This window comes from Macrotis lagotis, chromosome X (assembly GCF_037893015.1).
Source record: "Macrotis lagotis isolate mMagLag1 chromosome X, bilby.v1.9.chrom.fasta, whole genome shotgun sequence".
Classification (NCBI taxonomy): domain Eukaryota; kingdom Metazoa; phylum Chordata; class Mammalia; order Peramelemorphia; family Peramelidae; genus Macrotis; species Macrotis lagotis.
Window position 1 is genome coordinate 331,635,766 of NC_133666.1, and position 14,895 is coordinate 331,650,660.

The 14,895-nt window shown below is 34.4% G+C and overlaps 1 protein-coding gene and 1 long non-coding RNA gene across 3 annotated transcripts in view; one reads left to right on the forward strand and one right to left on the reverse strand.

The window, feature by feature from the left end:
* Positions 1–14,895, forward strand: part of LOC141502493 (uncharacterized) — a 156,163-nt gene that overhangs the window by 119,102 nt on the left and 22,166 nt on the right. The gene's annotated exons all lie outside the window — the stretch shown is intronic.
* The window catches only part of SLC6A3 (solute carrier family 6 member 3), an 87,953-nt gene that overhangs the window by 55,870 nt on the left and 17,188 nt on the right, over positions 1–14,895 (reverse strand). The window contains exon 4 of the mRNA XM_074201271.1: positions 2,266–2,404. Coding sequence (XP_074057372.1) covers positions 2,266–2,404 — 139 coding nt within the window. The remainder of the gene's footprint in view (positions 1–2,265; positions 2,405–14,895) is intronic.

The window sequence follows — 14,895 nt, forward strand, 5'->3', positions numbered from 1 at the left end:
TAAAAAAATTGGATTCAGCCATATTAAGGCAATCAATAAGAGAAACCATTTTCCCCTTCATCTTGACTCTCATTCTTTACTGCAGATTTGGTGCTATATGGGTCTGATTCAGAGGCATAGTTAGCTTTTTTTTTTACCATCAGGATTTTTTTGTAAAGGTTTTATAAATGATGTCTTTATAAATAACATGCTTAGCCTCAAGCAATTAATCTTTAGTATCTCAGGTTGCTCCCCCATATTTAGCAACTTCTTCAACTTCTAATGAAACTACTGACTGAATCATTTCAAAAGATACATGCTTCTTCCAACAAAAACATGGAATTATATTTTGCTTATGTTTTTCTTATTTTGATTTATATGATTACAAAAAACATGTTTGACAAAATGTTTTGGTCATGATCAGAACACAGATTTAATTTAATCATTTATCCCATGCACAGAAATTTGGAAATAGATGGCTATTTTTATCTCATTCTTTAAAATGCTGATGAATTTTTTTTTTGACTAGAAGAAATATACCCTTGGTTACACATGGACCCAGTTGTTTAAATATATTAGTCAACCAGAATTTATTAAGCTTCTACCACATTCCAGACACTGTGCTAAGAGCCAGTGATAGAAAGAAAGGCAAAAAACAATCTCTGCTCTCAAGGAGTTCATAGTCTAAGAGGGAAGACAACATGAAAATAATTGTGTAAAAATAGGATACTTGGGATATGGGATAAATTACAGATAATCTTGGAGAGAAAGCACTAAGACTAAGAAACACTAGGAAAGACTTAGAAATTTTATCCAAATTAAATAATGTATTCTTATACTGTCAGTATACTGCACCCATTTATTTGCAAATGGGAAAGTTGAAGGGCATATTATAAATAAAAAGACTGAAAGCATTTGATTCATAAACTAATAATTGACAGTACTTTTTCTTTTCAATATCTATGAACCATTTTGAGTTTTGATAATATTCTTATCAGATATGTTCACACTTTAGTTTTAAAGCATCTGCATGCATTGTTAAGTATTCCAATATAGACTGGAATATTTTGTTAATTCAGGATTCAGTTTTACTGCAAGTTTATCTACCCAGAACATGGTAAAAGGCTAGAGAATACACAAAAATTGATTTTCCTGGCCCTAAGATCAATGTTTGCTTGCATTCTCTCTCTCTCTCATCACCAAATATCAGGATAATTTCCACAGCATGGAAATATGATTGATGCAGTCATTAATTAGGGTACTATTTCCTTCTTTTGTATGTGAAGGATAGTCATTGGTTTGTCTTAAGTAAAGCTTCTTTTTTTTTCATTAAAACCATTAATGCTTATCAACAACTGAGAATGTTTTCATTTCTATATTGAAATCCATAAGTGGATCTGGCATCTATTCCAAGGAGGTGGAATATGACCCATTTATGCTTGTCTATCCTGGAAGAGACTATTCTTTCCTCTCATATGTTCACCATGTTTAGGCATCAATTATAGGCCAGGGAGAAGGTGTTCCTTCTCAACACTTTCAGGATATGAGTGAATATGAAGGCTGTCCACTGCTTAGGTTTTAGCCCTTACAAGACCTACTCGGCTTCTTTTTTTAATCATATATTTCTTTGATACCTTTACTTTTGTTCCTCTTAGTTGTTTTTTTAAGTCTTGTAGCCTGTTTGCACCTAGCACATACCTCTGCATTGCCCCAGATGATATTCATTTAGAATCCTCAGTAACATTACTCAGCAAAAAAAACCACATTATTGGTAGAATATTTGTGCTAAAAAAGATTGACCTTTGTTTCAAGAAATTTGGGGTTATATTAAAGGATTTACAATTTCCCAAAAGTAATCTAGCCTTCTCTCCTCTTCCTGTTTGATTCTAAGCTCTAGATATGATTCATTTATAGTGCTTGTCCAAGATATATATATGCTAACGGACAAGCCATTGCTTGTCCATCTCAGAACTTCATTACCTAGACAAGAGGTATTCTTTAATTACTTGATATTTTCTCCACGGATAGTAAAGTAAAATTCTTTCTCTTCTACAGTAATGTTTACATTTCTACATGTCTTTCATTTTAGAGTGTAGGTGCAGATCAGTCAACCTTTTCTTATACTGACATTTGTAATGAAGACAAAGAGTTCCACTTTAACTGATTATCATCTTTCAAGAAAGAAAACCCCTAATCCTGACTCTATTACTATCCTCTTATTATCAAAAATGTCTTGAACTTATAAGTATCTTTGATTCATAATGTCTAACTGTCAATGAACCTTACCTTCCCAGATGTTTTCACTCCTTTCCATAAGCTGAAGTAAAGCAGTACAATTACAATAACCAAGCATGAGGTTAATTGCCACCGAGGAAGCCCCAAATCATCGATCCCTTTGCTCTGATGAAGATGCAGCACTCCTCGTCTGAAAAATCAGGAGGAGAAAGATTGTATACATTTCTATTATGTCTACATTTGCAAAGTGAAGGATCTGGAGTCAGATGACTTGGGTTTTTATCTGTTTTGGCATTTAATGGTTGCATGAAATTTCAACAAGCTCCAACCTTTCTTGGTCCCAGTTTCCTCATATACAGAGAATCTGCCTGGCTCTAAAGAAGAGCTATGAGAAGGCATGGTCCTTCTTAGTCGAACTGTAAGACTGTATATGGGAGATGGAATGCTTCATAAAAGTTTTGACTTTTTTTACTATGTTGGTTTTACTAAACTTTTTTACTTTCTTTTTTATACTTTTTTTAACAGCAAGCTCTCTGGGAGATCAAGGAATATATTGTGAAATACGGATTTCATTATTATAACGAAAAGGTTTGCTATATTTTTATTCATATAAAATTTTCCACTCTATCTTTGATCTCTGAGACATATACCTACTAGTGTAATTGCTGGATCAAAGAATAATCACAGTTTAATGCTTCCAAACTACCTTCCAGAATAGTTGAACCAATTCTCAATTCTCTTTCTACTGCATCACAGTACCCCTCTATAATAAAGAAATGTAGTAAAACCCTGATATATAATAGTCATTAAGTGTTAGTCTGATCCTGGGCTCCTAAAAGGGTCCCCAGATAGATTAAAGTTTACCATGATATAAATCTATAGATATATAGATATATATTATAGCTAAATCTTTAAATATATAGATATAATGATACTTGTTAACATCATACATTATAAGAGCACTGCATATTTCTGTTCCCTTTATGTGTATATTCATAGTTGAGAACCTTAGCAAATATTGAGAATTCTCAAGCTTCTCTTCTTTACCTTCTTCTCAGCAGTCATCTGCATATTATATATCCCCATAGTGACACAAATGCAAAGATTATGTGTTGGCTTAGATAAAGGCTAGTATGAGAAGGAAACTCAGAGAAGCCTCTGTCATTTGCTACTAGTATAACCTTGGACAAGACAGTTAATCTTTCAGGGCTTCAATTTCCTCATCTATAAAATTAGAAGATTGGATTAGATTTTCCCTAAAATCCTTCCTGATTCCATAGCTATGATCCTAAATTCAGTGATTTTACCATGATCTTACCACCTAGTTAGCAAAGTACAAAGATCAGATTCCATGTCTAATTGTAGATGAGAACTCTTTTCTCTGTGACAGTCACTCAACATTTATTTAACTTTTGTTAAATGCACTGCTAGGGCAACTAGGTGGTGCCCTGGGTAGAGTACAAGACCTGGATTAAGGAAGATCCAAATTCAAATTCAGCCTTGGATACCTACTAGCTGTGTGACCCCAAGCAAGTCACTTAATCCTTATTTACCTCAGTTTTCTCATCTGTAAAATGAGGTGTAGAAGGAAATGGCAACCCATTCCAATATCCTTGCCAAGAAAACCCCATTGTCTATGAGGTAATAAAGAATTAGACATAAGTATATATGAGCTCCTTGACTGAAAAATAAGTGTCTTATTTTCTCTCTGTATCCTCAGTTAAAGGAGCAGTTAGGTGGTGCAATGGATAGGGTACTGGGAGAAACAGTAGGGAAGGAAATGGAAAACTCCTCCAGAATCTTTGCCAAGAAAATTCCAAGGACAAGTTCATGGGATCACAAAGGGTCAAACTTGACTGAACAATAACAAATGTACTGGGATTACAAAGACAAAAATAAAATAGTACTTGCCTTTGAGAAAAGGCTTTGCTGAAGGTGATACTTTACCAATTGAAGATAATTAGAGATTCTATCATGTTACTTCTTATTTAGATTAACACTCAGAAAAAGTTGTAAATAATTATTCCCATTTCACTTTTGAACTGTCTGTTGTACTTATATATCTTTGATTTATTTGGGTCAAAAAAGAGAAAATTTGCTTAAGGAAATATATGATAAGTTTTTATATCTTCACTGAAATGCTGTTCAATGATTATGCAGGGTTTATAATTATATATTGATCAATCTTGTTAATCACCATATAGACATTGTAATGGTATAGATGAGCATCATAGTGTTTTTTGTGCAGACATGTGAATGGTGCAATTGAAACACATGACAAATAGCCAGTCATCTATTTGCCAAAGGAATACTGAAAAATATGATTTTCCTTCACTTTTCTGTATACATTTGAGAGTGAGGGAGCACTGGGTGGTTAGAAGGGAAATTGTAAGCAAGTATATCTGTGGGTATATCTAGTTAATTTTTGTAAAACTGATTAAACAATATATCAAGTACTGTAACCAATGATTAGACAAGAAGACAACAATGTTTTTTGTTTGTTTGGAATTTTTAATAGCAAGCATCTTTTTTTGTTTTGGTTTTTTACAAGGCAATAGGATTATGTGACTCATCCAAGGTCACACAGCTAGGTAATTATTAAATGTCTGAGAAAAAGTTTAAACTCAGGTCCTCCTGACTCCAGGGCCAGTGCTCTATTTACTACACCACCTACCTACCCCCTCTTTTTTAATATCGTGATATCTCTCTATCACAAAAGTGGCAAATAACATGTAATTTTAAAAATCAGATCACATGAAAGTTTTTTAAATTTTGAGTGTTTCATAACAATTCTTGAGGAAATGAGGCACATTCCAGAGAGAGCTGTTGTCACCCTAAGTTTGGGAAATCCCTACTATATGCATTTTGATTCTATTGCTTCTAAAATGGTAGTCATAGCTCTAGATACCTTTAACAGTACAGTAACTAACCAAACAAATCGCAAGGTTCAAGTCTTAAAGGAAATCAAATTAGCCTAGAGATCTTTATGAAATCTATTTGGTGAGAGATAAATTTAGAAAACATGACCTTTTAAAGTTTTTGATTAGATTTTCATGTGAATTTGTGTTCATGGGGGAAGGTTGAACAAACTGACAATATGAACATGAAAACAATCCTTTAGAGATAGAAATGTTCCTATTATTTACTATCTTCCCTCCCAAGGTTCAATATTGCTTAAGGAGATTTAGAAATATGAGTTATGAATTCCATTACCATTCTCTCTGTAGAAATTAGTTATTTCTACCACCTGCTTAATCAGGCTTGAAACCTCATTCATCTGTCACTCTTCCCTCTTCTCTTTCACCTCACTATGACTTAATGATTCAGGGAATCTCAGAGGGGAGATCTTTTGCTTCTCTCTTTTCCAAATTTTCCCTCTCCAATATCCTATCAATATCCAGGTTCTCCTCCTATCCCTCTGGACTACCACTATCCACTTCCATTATCCACACTACCACACCACTTCTCTCACCCAGGAAGTTTACTTTGCTTCTGAGACCTTCTCTTCTTCATCAGACTTCTCACAGTGGAAGAGTACTCTGCCTCTGTGACACCCTCCTAAGATTGGTGGGGAACCTCCATTAAAGAAAAGTGTCCAGATCAGTCATGGCTCATTTTCCCCCAGGCTCCACTCCTATCTTTCTAGACTTTTTCTATCATACCCCTATATGGGTACCTTCTCTTTCCAACTTCTCTTTGAACTTTCTTTTATGTATTGTATTCCCATTGGAATGTAACTTCCTTGAGGTCAGAGATTATCTTTCTTCTTGTATTTGTATTAGAGACTTAATTTTAGTAAACAGTCTCAACTGGTTGCTCATCCCAGCAAACAAGGGAGATCTGAATTTGATTTGCTTCCCTTTCACCTACCTACACTCTGGAGTGAAGAACTAATGAATCATAGCCAATAGATAAGAAATAGGAATGTGGATTATCTTCCAAATGTGGGGGACATTTGCTCTTCATGTATCACCATTACATGTACCTGACATATACACACAGAATACATAAAATGTGTGTACAAATGATATTTTCAAAATCTTAATATGTACCCCTACAAGCATGCATGCAAGCAAGCATACATACATATATCAGCAATATTCTCCTTGGATTAAATGTCTGGAAGGAGAGTCTTCCTAGGATGAAAGTGAAACATACTAAAGACATAAAGGTAAATAATTTCAACAAGAAGGGAAAATGAAAGTTGTCTGAAGAGTATACACCAAAATGTGCACACCAAAAGAATTGCTCAATTGACTTAATTTTTAAAATGGAATATACAAAAGTCAGGTAGCAAAGAATGAAAATAAGAGTATTTCACAGTCTTGTGAAAATAGCATCAAGAGCGCTAAGGTGGGGGCAGATAGGTGGCATAGTGGATGGAGTACCGGCCCTGGAGTCAGGAGTACCTGAGTTCAGATCCGGCCTCAGACACTTGATAATTGCCTGGTTGTGTGGCCTTGGGAAAGGTTAACTTCCCTTTCCAAAACAAAAGTATTTTTTTAAAGTTATATTGAGAATAGGATCAAAGAAGTTATGTGACCATTGATTTGGTGTGTATGAGATATCTTACAACAGAGAGAAGTAGAGCTACAAAATTATTTTGCTTCTGTTTTCTCTGCATTGGAAATGACAGAACATAAGTGTCTAACAGGAACTCATAGCCAAGTAAGTAAAGAGACAGTAAGAAGATCACCTTGATCCTCTTGACAAATTCAAGTCACTTAAGTCAGATGGGTTACATCTTGAAAAAATAGCAAATTTAAGTGCTGAGCCATTGCTAGTAATATTTAAACATATGTGGAAAACAGGGGAAGTGTCATAAAACTAGGAAAGTGATCTTATTTTTATAGAAGAGATTAATTTGAAAATCACAGACCATTTATTTTGGTCTGGCTTCCTAGTTTAGATCCCTCTAGCAGGGATGATCAGTGAACATTTAGAAAGGATCATTGTGATTGCAAAAGAAGAACCATGGCTTCATCAAGAACAATTCATTCCCAACTACATTTCTTTTTTTTAAAGGTTACTGAAATAGTAGGTGAAAGAAGGAAGGGAGGAAGGAAGGATCAATGAAAAGAAGAAAGGAAAGAGAAAGAAAAGCAGGCAGGAAGGAAGGAAGGAAGGAAGGAAGAAAATTAAAGAAAGGAAGGAATGAAGGGAGTAAGGGAAGGAGGAAGGAAGAGAGGAAAAAATCAATGTCATCTTGGATTTTATTTTTAAAAGGTATAGGTTCTGGGGGCAGCTAGGTGGTGCAGTGAATAGAGCACCAGCCCTCGAATCAGGATGACCTGAGTTCAAATCCAGATTCAGACACTTAACAATTGCCTTGCTGTGTGATCTTGGACAAGTCACTTAACCTCATTGCCTTAAATAAATAAAATTTTTTAAAAAGGTATAGGTTCTAGTAATAAAGAAGGCCTGATGTTTTTCTTTGTACATGGATAGGTCCTATCTATCAATTTCAAACACAGAAGCATTTCAATAACATATGGTAATTAATACAATACAATCAAATGGACCCAATGGAAGCTGATTCAAATAAAATATATAGTAGTATAACTACATAACAAAAAGAATCAAGGAGAAATAGAAAAAATATTTTTAAGCTTGGTGGAATTCTTGATATTTTATAACTAGTGCTGTTTCTTGGTCAGAAACCGTAATTTTTCATTTGGAAGAGTAGATCAAGCCCAGAAGAAATCTTGAACTTCCTACTATGGTATTCAAATTATCTTAATAAAGTATCAAATGCAAGTGCTAACTTTTTCATAACATCAAAGAAATTAAAATTGTCTACTGGAATAATGCAAATAGTATGAAATTCTCAATAGATCACTCAAGTTCTCTGCTGTAAAAATATCCTGAATTCCCTCAAAATATTACAAATGCAGATTTTAATCAAATTCAAGCAATTGCAAATTTGTTAAGGATAATTCCAAAATTCTTAGAGCTAAATGATGATATTTAAAAAAAACTATGTTAATATATATATACATATATATGTATTAGACATCTGAGAATTAGATACAATTTAAAAAATATGTATTGAGTACATGACCAACAAGATAGGGATAGTTTTCCATTCCCCACAGATGCTTAAACACCCTCATAAAAAGAATTTACATGACAAATGTAGAACAATTACAGTTAAATCCACAGGCCAAAAATTAAAGAAAGCCAATGACCATAGAATGTGCTAATTTTAACAAAATTTTCATTCAGCACCTATCTCAAATCAGCCTTTCTGCTTCAGGCAGGGATAAATAATCTTAAGTACACAAGTACAACCTACTTTTGAATAGTCACCTATTGCAAAAAATTTGCCAGCACACTTTTTACCCCCATCCACCTCAGACCCTCAACAACTAGCAGACACTGCTTCTGCCAACTCAGTGAGGAAAAGAAAATGGAAGTATGCTATCTCCTGCTTGGGGAAGCCACTGTGTTATAGAATCAGGAATGTAGAGATTCTGCCTGGAGAACTGTTCAAGCCCTCCTTCAACCCCCAGCATAGTGGTAGAGGCTAATTTAGACTAGTCAGAGAAGGAAAGAATGACAACTAAGATAGGAATTGAGGCAACATCAGTGACTGCACTGATATGAAAAACAAAACAGAAGAAAACAAAAAACAATTGACTGGAACCAATCCTTTCTAAGGGTAGGGACCAATACCAATAAAATCCAAACTATTCAGTGTGGAAGAAGAGTAATGCAGTTTTCAAGTCCTTCTCCAGTGATGAACCAGCAAAAGGAAGAAGAGAAGTCAGGAAAGAAGTAATGGAGAAACATACAGAAAAAAGATTGAAATATTAAAGAATATGAGGCAGACAACTCAACAAACACCTTGATCACAGGCATATAAATAACAAAATAAATGCTGCAATAGATACTAAATGTGCAAAGAGCAAAGTTCTCAACAAATATAATAAAAAGGAAAGTGAAATCAATGTCTGACGAATCCTGTGGAAACCTAAGAGAACTTGAAACAACATAAACAATTGCAAAATGACTCCAAAGAAAAGGAAAAGCTATTTGTATATTGAAATCCTAAGAAATTAGTAAAGAATATAAAACAAATTAACACACCTACACATATATGTATGTAGAAAGAGAGAGAGAAATAAAAAACTCAATTAGAAAACTAGAAAAATCAAATCAATGATAGAAAGCTTCAACAAAGAAGGAAGAGAGAGAGAAACACATTTGCAATACAAAACAAGTGGAGGAAAATGTGGCAGAAGAGAAGCAAGGGGTAACATCATTAAAGGAACACCTACTCTCTCTACAAACCAAAGCCGCTGATCTCAAAGACAGGATGTGAAGAGACAACTTAAGTGATTCAGAGTTCTCTTAGAAAACCTGACAAACCAAAATCCTGGAATACTCCAATGAAGGCAATAATACAAGAAAAATTCATGGAACTTGTGAATACAAAACCAAAGTATAAATCAAAAGAATACATAGATTGCCTCCAGGGGAGAAAAAGCTTTATGCTTCAAACACTATAATAACAGTGATTAATTTAAATAAGTCCATTTCAAGATTCTTCTGTAATAATGACAAAGGTAAAGCAAAAATCTGCAGTGATTAGATGTATTTCTAAAAATACTAGAAATAAGAGGAAAAAGATAGAAAGAAAAGAGGAGACAAAATAATCTCTATTTGATATGACGATTTAGTTAGAAAATCTTATCTAATTACAAATAAACTAATTGAGACAATAACATCATAGAGTTAGAGCTTGAATTTTTTCATTTTTATAGATGCAGAAATAAAACCCTTGGAAGCTAAATGACTTACCTAGGGTCACATAGTAAATATTTAAGAATTGATTTGAACTCATCTTCCCTCTTGGAAGTGGAGTGCCCTAACCACTAATGTAACTATCTCCCTCTCAAAAATAATAGCCAAGAAGTTACTAAATTGTAGTCAAAATAGCTTCAGTAAATTTGCTTTACACAAAATGAACACACACACACGCAAAAAAATGAATACACAAAAAGCAATAGGACTTCTAAATCAATGTAGTATTAATAGACATGGAAATCCAGGAGTGTGCTGAAGCCAGCTCTAAATATTTAATTGTTAAATTTTTAATGTGAATATTTACACTCAGAAATTGATAATTATTACAAATCAGGGTATAGTTTATTCCTTTATTTATTGGCTAGACTTAAGAAAGTGTTAATATAAATTAAAATTTAATATGTGTGCATACAAGTTTTTGAGAGTTCAGTTATTAAACATTTTCCAGAATGCCCCTGATTGCTCTATAAACACTACTCACACTCAGCAGGAGGGTTAACAAGCATAGGCAATTAAGGTATAACAAGACAAGACATCTAGGTTAATAATAACAATAATAATAATAATAATAATAATGATATTAATATCAAATTTTAACAATAATTTCTATAGTACTTTAAGGTTTGCTAATAAGTACCCTACATCCAATATCTCATTTGAATCTCACAGTTCTCCTGTGGAAATCTCATTCAAAATTATTACAAAATTAAAAAAATAAATAAAAAGGAGAATCAATCTGCCAAAACAATTCAATATTGAATTCATACAATTACAAAATTTTAATTAAGGAAATAAAGATGAACTTCAGGAAATGGATTAAGAGAATAAATATTCAGCGCTCTGACAATTTAATAAAATTGCCTTTTAACAATAAAGCTAATTTACAGATTTATAGCTTTATTCACCAAATACCAAAAGGATACTTTTGAGAGGTAGACAAAACAACAACGAAATTCATTTGGGAGGGGGAGGAACCAAGATGGTGGCGTGAAGGTAGGAATTTCTGGAAACTCATTCCCAGAAAACTCCAAAAGCTGTCAAATTATGACTCTAGCCAAAATTTATAGCACCAAAACCTACAGAAAGACTGAGCAATACAATCTCCCAGTCCAAACTTAGAGGATCTGTGGGAAAGGTCTGCTTCACCAGGACCAAGGTTTGGAAAGAACCACAGTGCAGGTGGGTTACAGTGCAGGCAGGCCATAGCACAGCCTACAGAGTAAATTAGCTCCAGGCTTCCAGGAACAGTCCATGCTTGGGTCCCTGGGGGTGCCTGGGTCTGTGGTGGTAGTGGTGGATTTCTAGACCTCTTGGCCCAGGGATTTCCAGAATGGCTTGAAGGGGTTGTAAGACAACTCTGCCACACCACAGTTAGGGTGGAGCCCAAGCCAGCACCAACCTTGGAGCAGTCCTGTGGTGGGAACCTGAGGCAGGAACCTGCAGAGTCACCCAGCAGCTGCTTCCAGAGCCCTCAGCCCGCAGATGATAAGGGGTTAGGGAGAGACTATAGAGGTCTTTCTGTTATCCCTGGGGTAGGATTCTATGATTTGCACATACTCAGATCCAGGTTGCAGTTTGGGGCCCCATGCTGTCATAGAGATGCAGGGACCCTCCTCATAGCTCTAGGGCAGTGCACAGGCAAGAAAGCAGTCAGAACCCTCTAAGAAGACCTTGAATTGAGGTCCTAAGTGGGGTGTCTAAAGTAAATCAGTCATAGGCTGAGGAAATGAGCAAACAAGAGAAAAAGAAGAACCTGAACAAAGAAAATTACTTTGGTCCTGTGGAAGATCAAAATTTACACTCAGAAGATGACAAAGTCAAAGCTTCTGAATCCAAAGTCTCCAGGAGGAATAGGAAATAGGCTCAGGCTATATGGAAGAGCTCAGAGAAGACTTTGAAAAACAAATAAGGGAAGCAGAGGAAAAAATTGGGAAGAGAAATAAGAGCAATGCAGGTAAGTCATGGAAACTATGTCAGCAGCCTGGTGAAGGAAATACAAAAAATAATGAAGAAAGTAACGTTAAAATCCAGTTTATGTCAAATGGAAAAAGCAACCCAAAAGACCAATGAAGCGAAGAATGCCTTAAAAAAGCAGAAATGGCCAGTTGGAAAAGGAGATAAAAAGCTCTCTGGAGAAAATAACTCCTTCAAATGTAGAATGGTGCTAAAGGAAGCTGGTGACTTTGCAAGAAATCAAGAAACAATAAAACAATATTAAAAGAATGAAAAATTAGAAGAAAATGTGAAATATCTCATTGGAAAAACAATGGACCTGGAAAACAGATCAGAAGAGATCATTTAAAAATTATTGGGCTACCTGAAAGTCATGACCAGGAAAAGAACCTAGGCTTCATTTTTCAAGACATAATACAGCAAAATTGCCCTGAGATCCTAGAAACAGAGAGTAAAAAAGGAATTGAGGGAATCCACTGATCACCTCATGAAAGAGAAACCCCCTCCAAAAAAAACCCATCCTAGGAATATGATAGCCAAATTCCAAAACTTCCAAGTCAAAGAGAAAATACTATAAGTTGCCAGAAAGAAACAATTCAACTACCATGACTCTATAGTTAGGATTATGGAGGATTTGGCAGCATCTACATTAAGGGTTCATAGGACTTGGAATATGATATTCCCAAAGGCAAAAGATCTTGGTTTACAACCAAGAATCAGCTACTCAGCAAAACTGAATATCCTCTTTCAGGGGAAAAGATGGATTTTCAATGGAATAGGGGACTTTCACACTTTCTTGTTGAAACGACCAGAGCTGAACTGAAAGTTTATTCTCCAAGTACAGGACTCAGGTGAAGCATACAGAGGGTGGATGGGAAGGACTAATTATGAGGAATTTAATGATGTTGAACTGCATATATTCATGCATGGGAAGAAGATACTGATAATTCATATGAACTTTCCCATTTTTAAGAGCAATTAGAAGGAGATATATAGACAAGGAGAAAGGGAAAGGAGAGGTAGAATTGGTTAAGATATTTCACATAAAAGAATCAAGAAAAAGCTTTTGCAATGCAGTGGAAGTGGGGAAGGAGAGGTGGAATGAGTGAGCCTTCAGGCTCTTTAGAAATGTCTCAGTGAAGAAATAACATATACAATTAATAAGGTGTAGAAATCTATCTTATGCTAGAGAAAAATGAGAGGAAAGGAATGGGATAAGGGGAACAGGGGAGGGGAGTAGGGGGAGCAGGTAATAGAATTGAGGGAAGATCGTGGGTGAAGGTAGTCAGATACAACACACTTCTGAGGAGAGACAGGGTGAAAGGAGAAGAAAGAATAGAAAAACTAGGAGTGGGGAGGAATAGAATGGAGGGAAATATAGCTAGTAATAACAATGATGGGAAAAAATATTGAAGGAACTTCTCTGATGGACTTATGATAAGAAAGGTAAACCATTCCAAAGACAGAGCCAATAGAATCTAGACACAAACTAAGTACAATTATTTTTTTTTCTCTCACTTCATTTCTCTTGAGGTTTCTCTATCTTTTGGGGGGAGGAGTTTTATCTTTACTTTCACAACAAGATTATTGTAATAATATGAAAATAAATAAACCAAAAATGAAGACAAGACTAGAAAAAAAAGAAATTAAGAAAGGGAGTTAGGGAGGAAGAAAGGAAGGAAGAATGAAAGGAAGGGGGAAGGATGAAACATGTTTAAATGTACAGAGAAAAAAACAGAACAGGTCAAAAGAAAATACAGATAAGTGGGACAGCTTTTAGAGCAAAAACCGAATTTAGCATATATATACTTAAAAAATAGCCCAGGCTCTATGTAACTAAACTTGCAGTTTCATATACATTTTTCTATTATTTATATATGACAATAGTCATGTTTGTCAGTGTTCAAAGTAAAACATTTTTAAAGTAAAAAAAAAACTTCATTGGGAAACATGAAAAATCTAGATTATCAAAATAAATATTTTTAAAGGTAGGAATGGAGGTTGAAAAGCATTGTCAGATCTCAAACTATATTCTAAAACAGAAATCAGCAAAAACCACTCAGTACTATTTTTAAAAAAGATAAATAGATCAATGGAACAGAGTAGAGAAAGAAGAATTGGTAATAATTGAATTCAATAACCCAGTATTTGAAAAATCTCCAAACTAAACTACTTAAGAAGGCAATTAATAATTAATAATAATAATAATTAATAATTTTCAAAAAACTGCTGTGAAAACTAGAAAACAGTCTGTTATATCATCAAAACTTATACAAGAAATAAATATTGACACAATTTAGGTATATTTGTAGGTGTATATGTTGCATCCCTTACCAAAAGAGGAATAGAAGTAATTTCAAAAGTTAAAATGGATCATCATAACATAAAATCAGTGGAATTTGTATAAGAAGGAAATAGGTTAACTGATTAAAATATTTATATCATTTATCTCTGATAAAAATTTGTTGTACACGATGTAAACACAAATAACAGAAATATATGACCAAGATCTATTCCTAGTAGAAATGGACAAATACTTCACTAAAGAACAACAAACTAATAGTATCCAAAAGAAAATTACAAATAACCAATAATAATAAATTTAAACAATCCTGATGTTTCACCTCACATCTAGAAAATTGGTCAAGATGACATATTTATAATGAGCTAAAACAGTGATTGCTATTGTTTAAAAAGAAGCAAGCACACAAGAAAATTGTGGGAACAAGAAGGATAGGAAGAGAAAAAAGGATGAGTTAATCAGTGACTATTGCAAACATGGTAAGAGAAAGAATAATACCAATTTGGACAAACTACGAATCCAGAGAAATGGCCTTTGGAGGGAAATATTCCTTTGTTATTCAGTCAAATCTGACTCTTTGTGATCCCATTTGAGGTTTTCTTGGCAAAGATACTGGA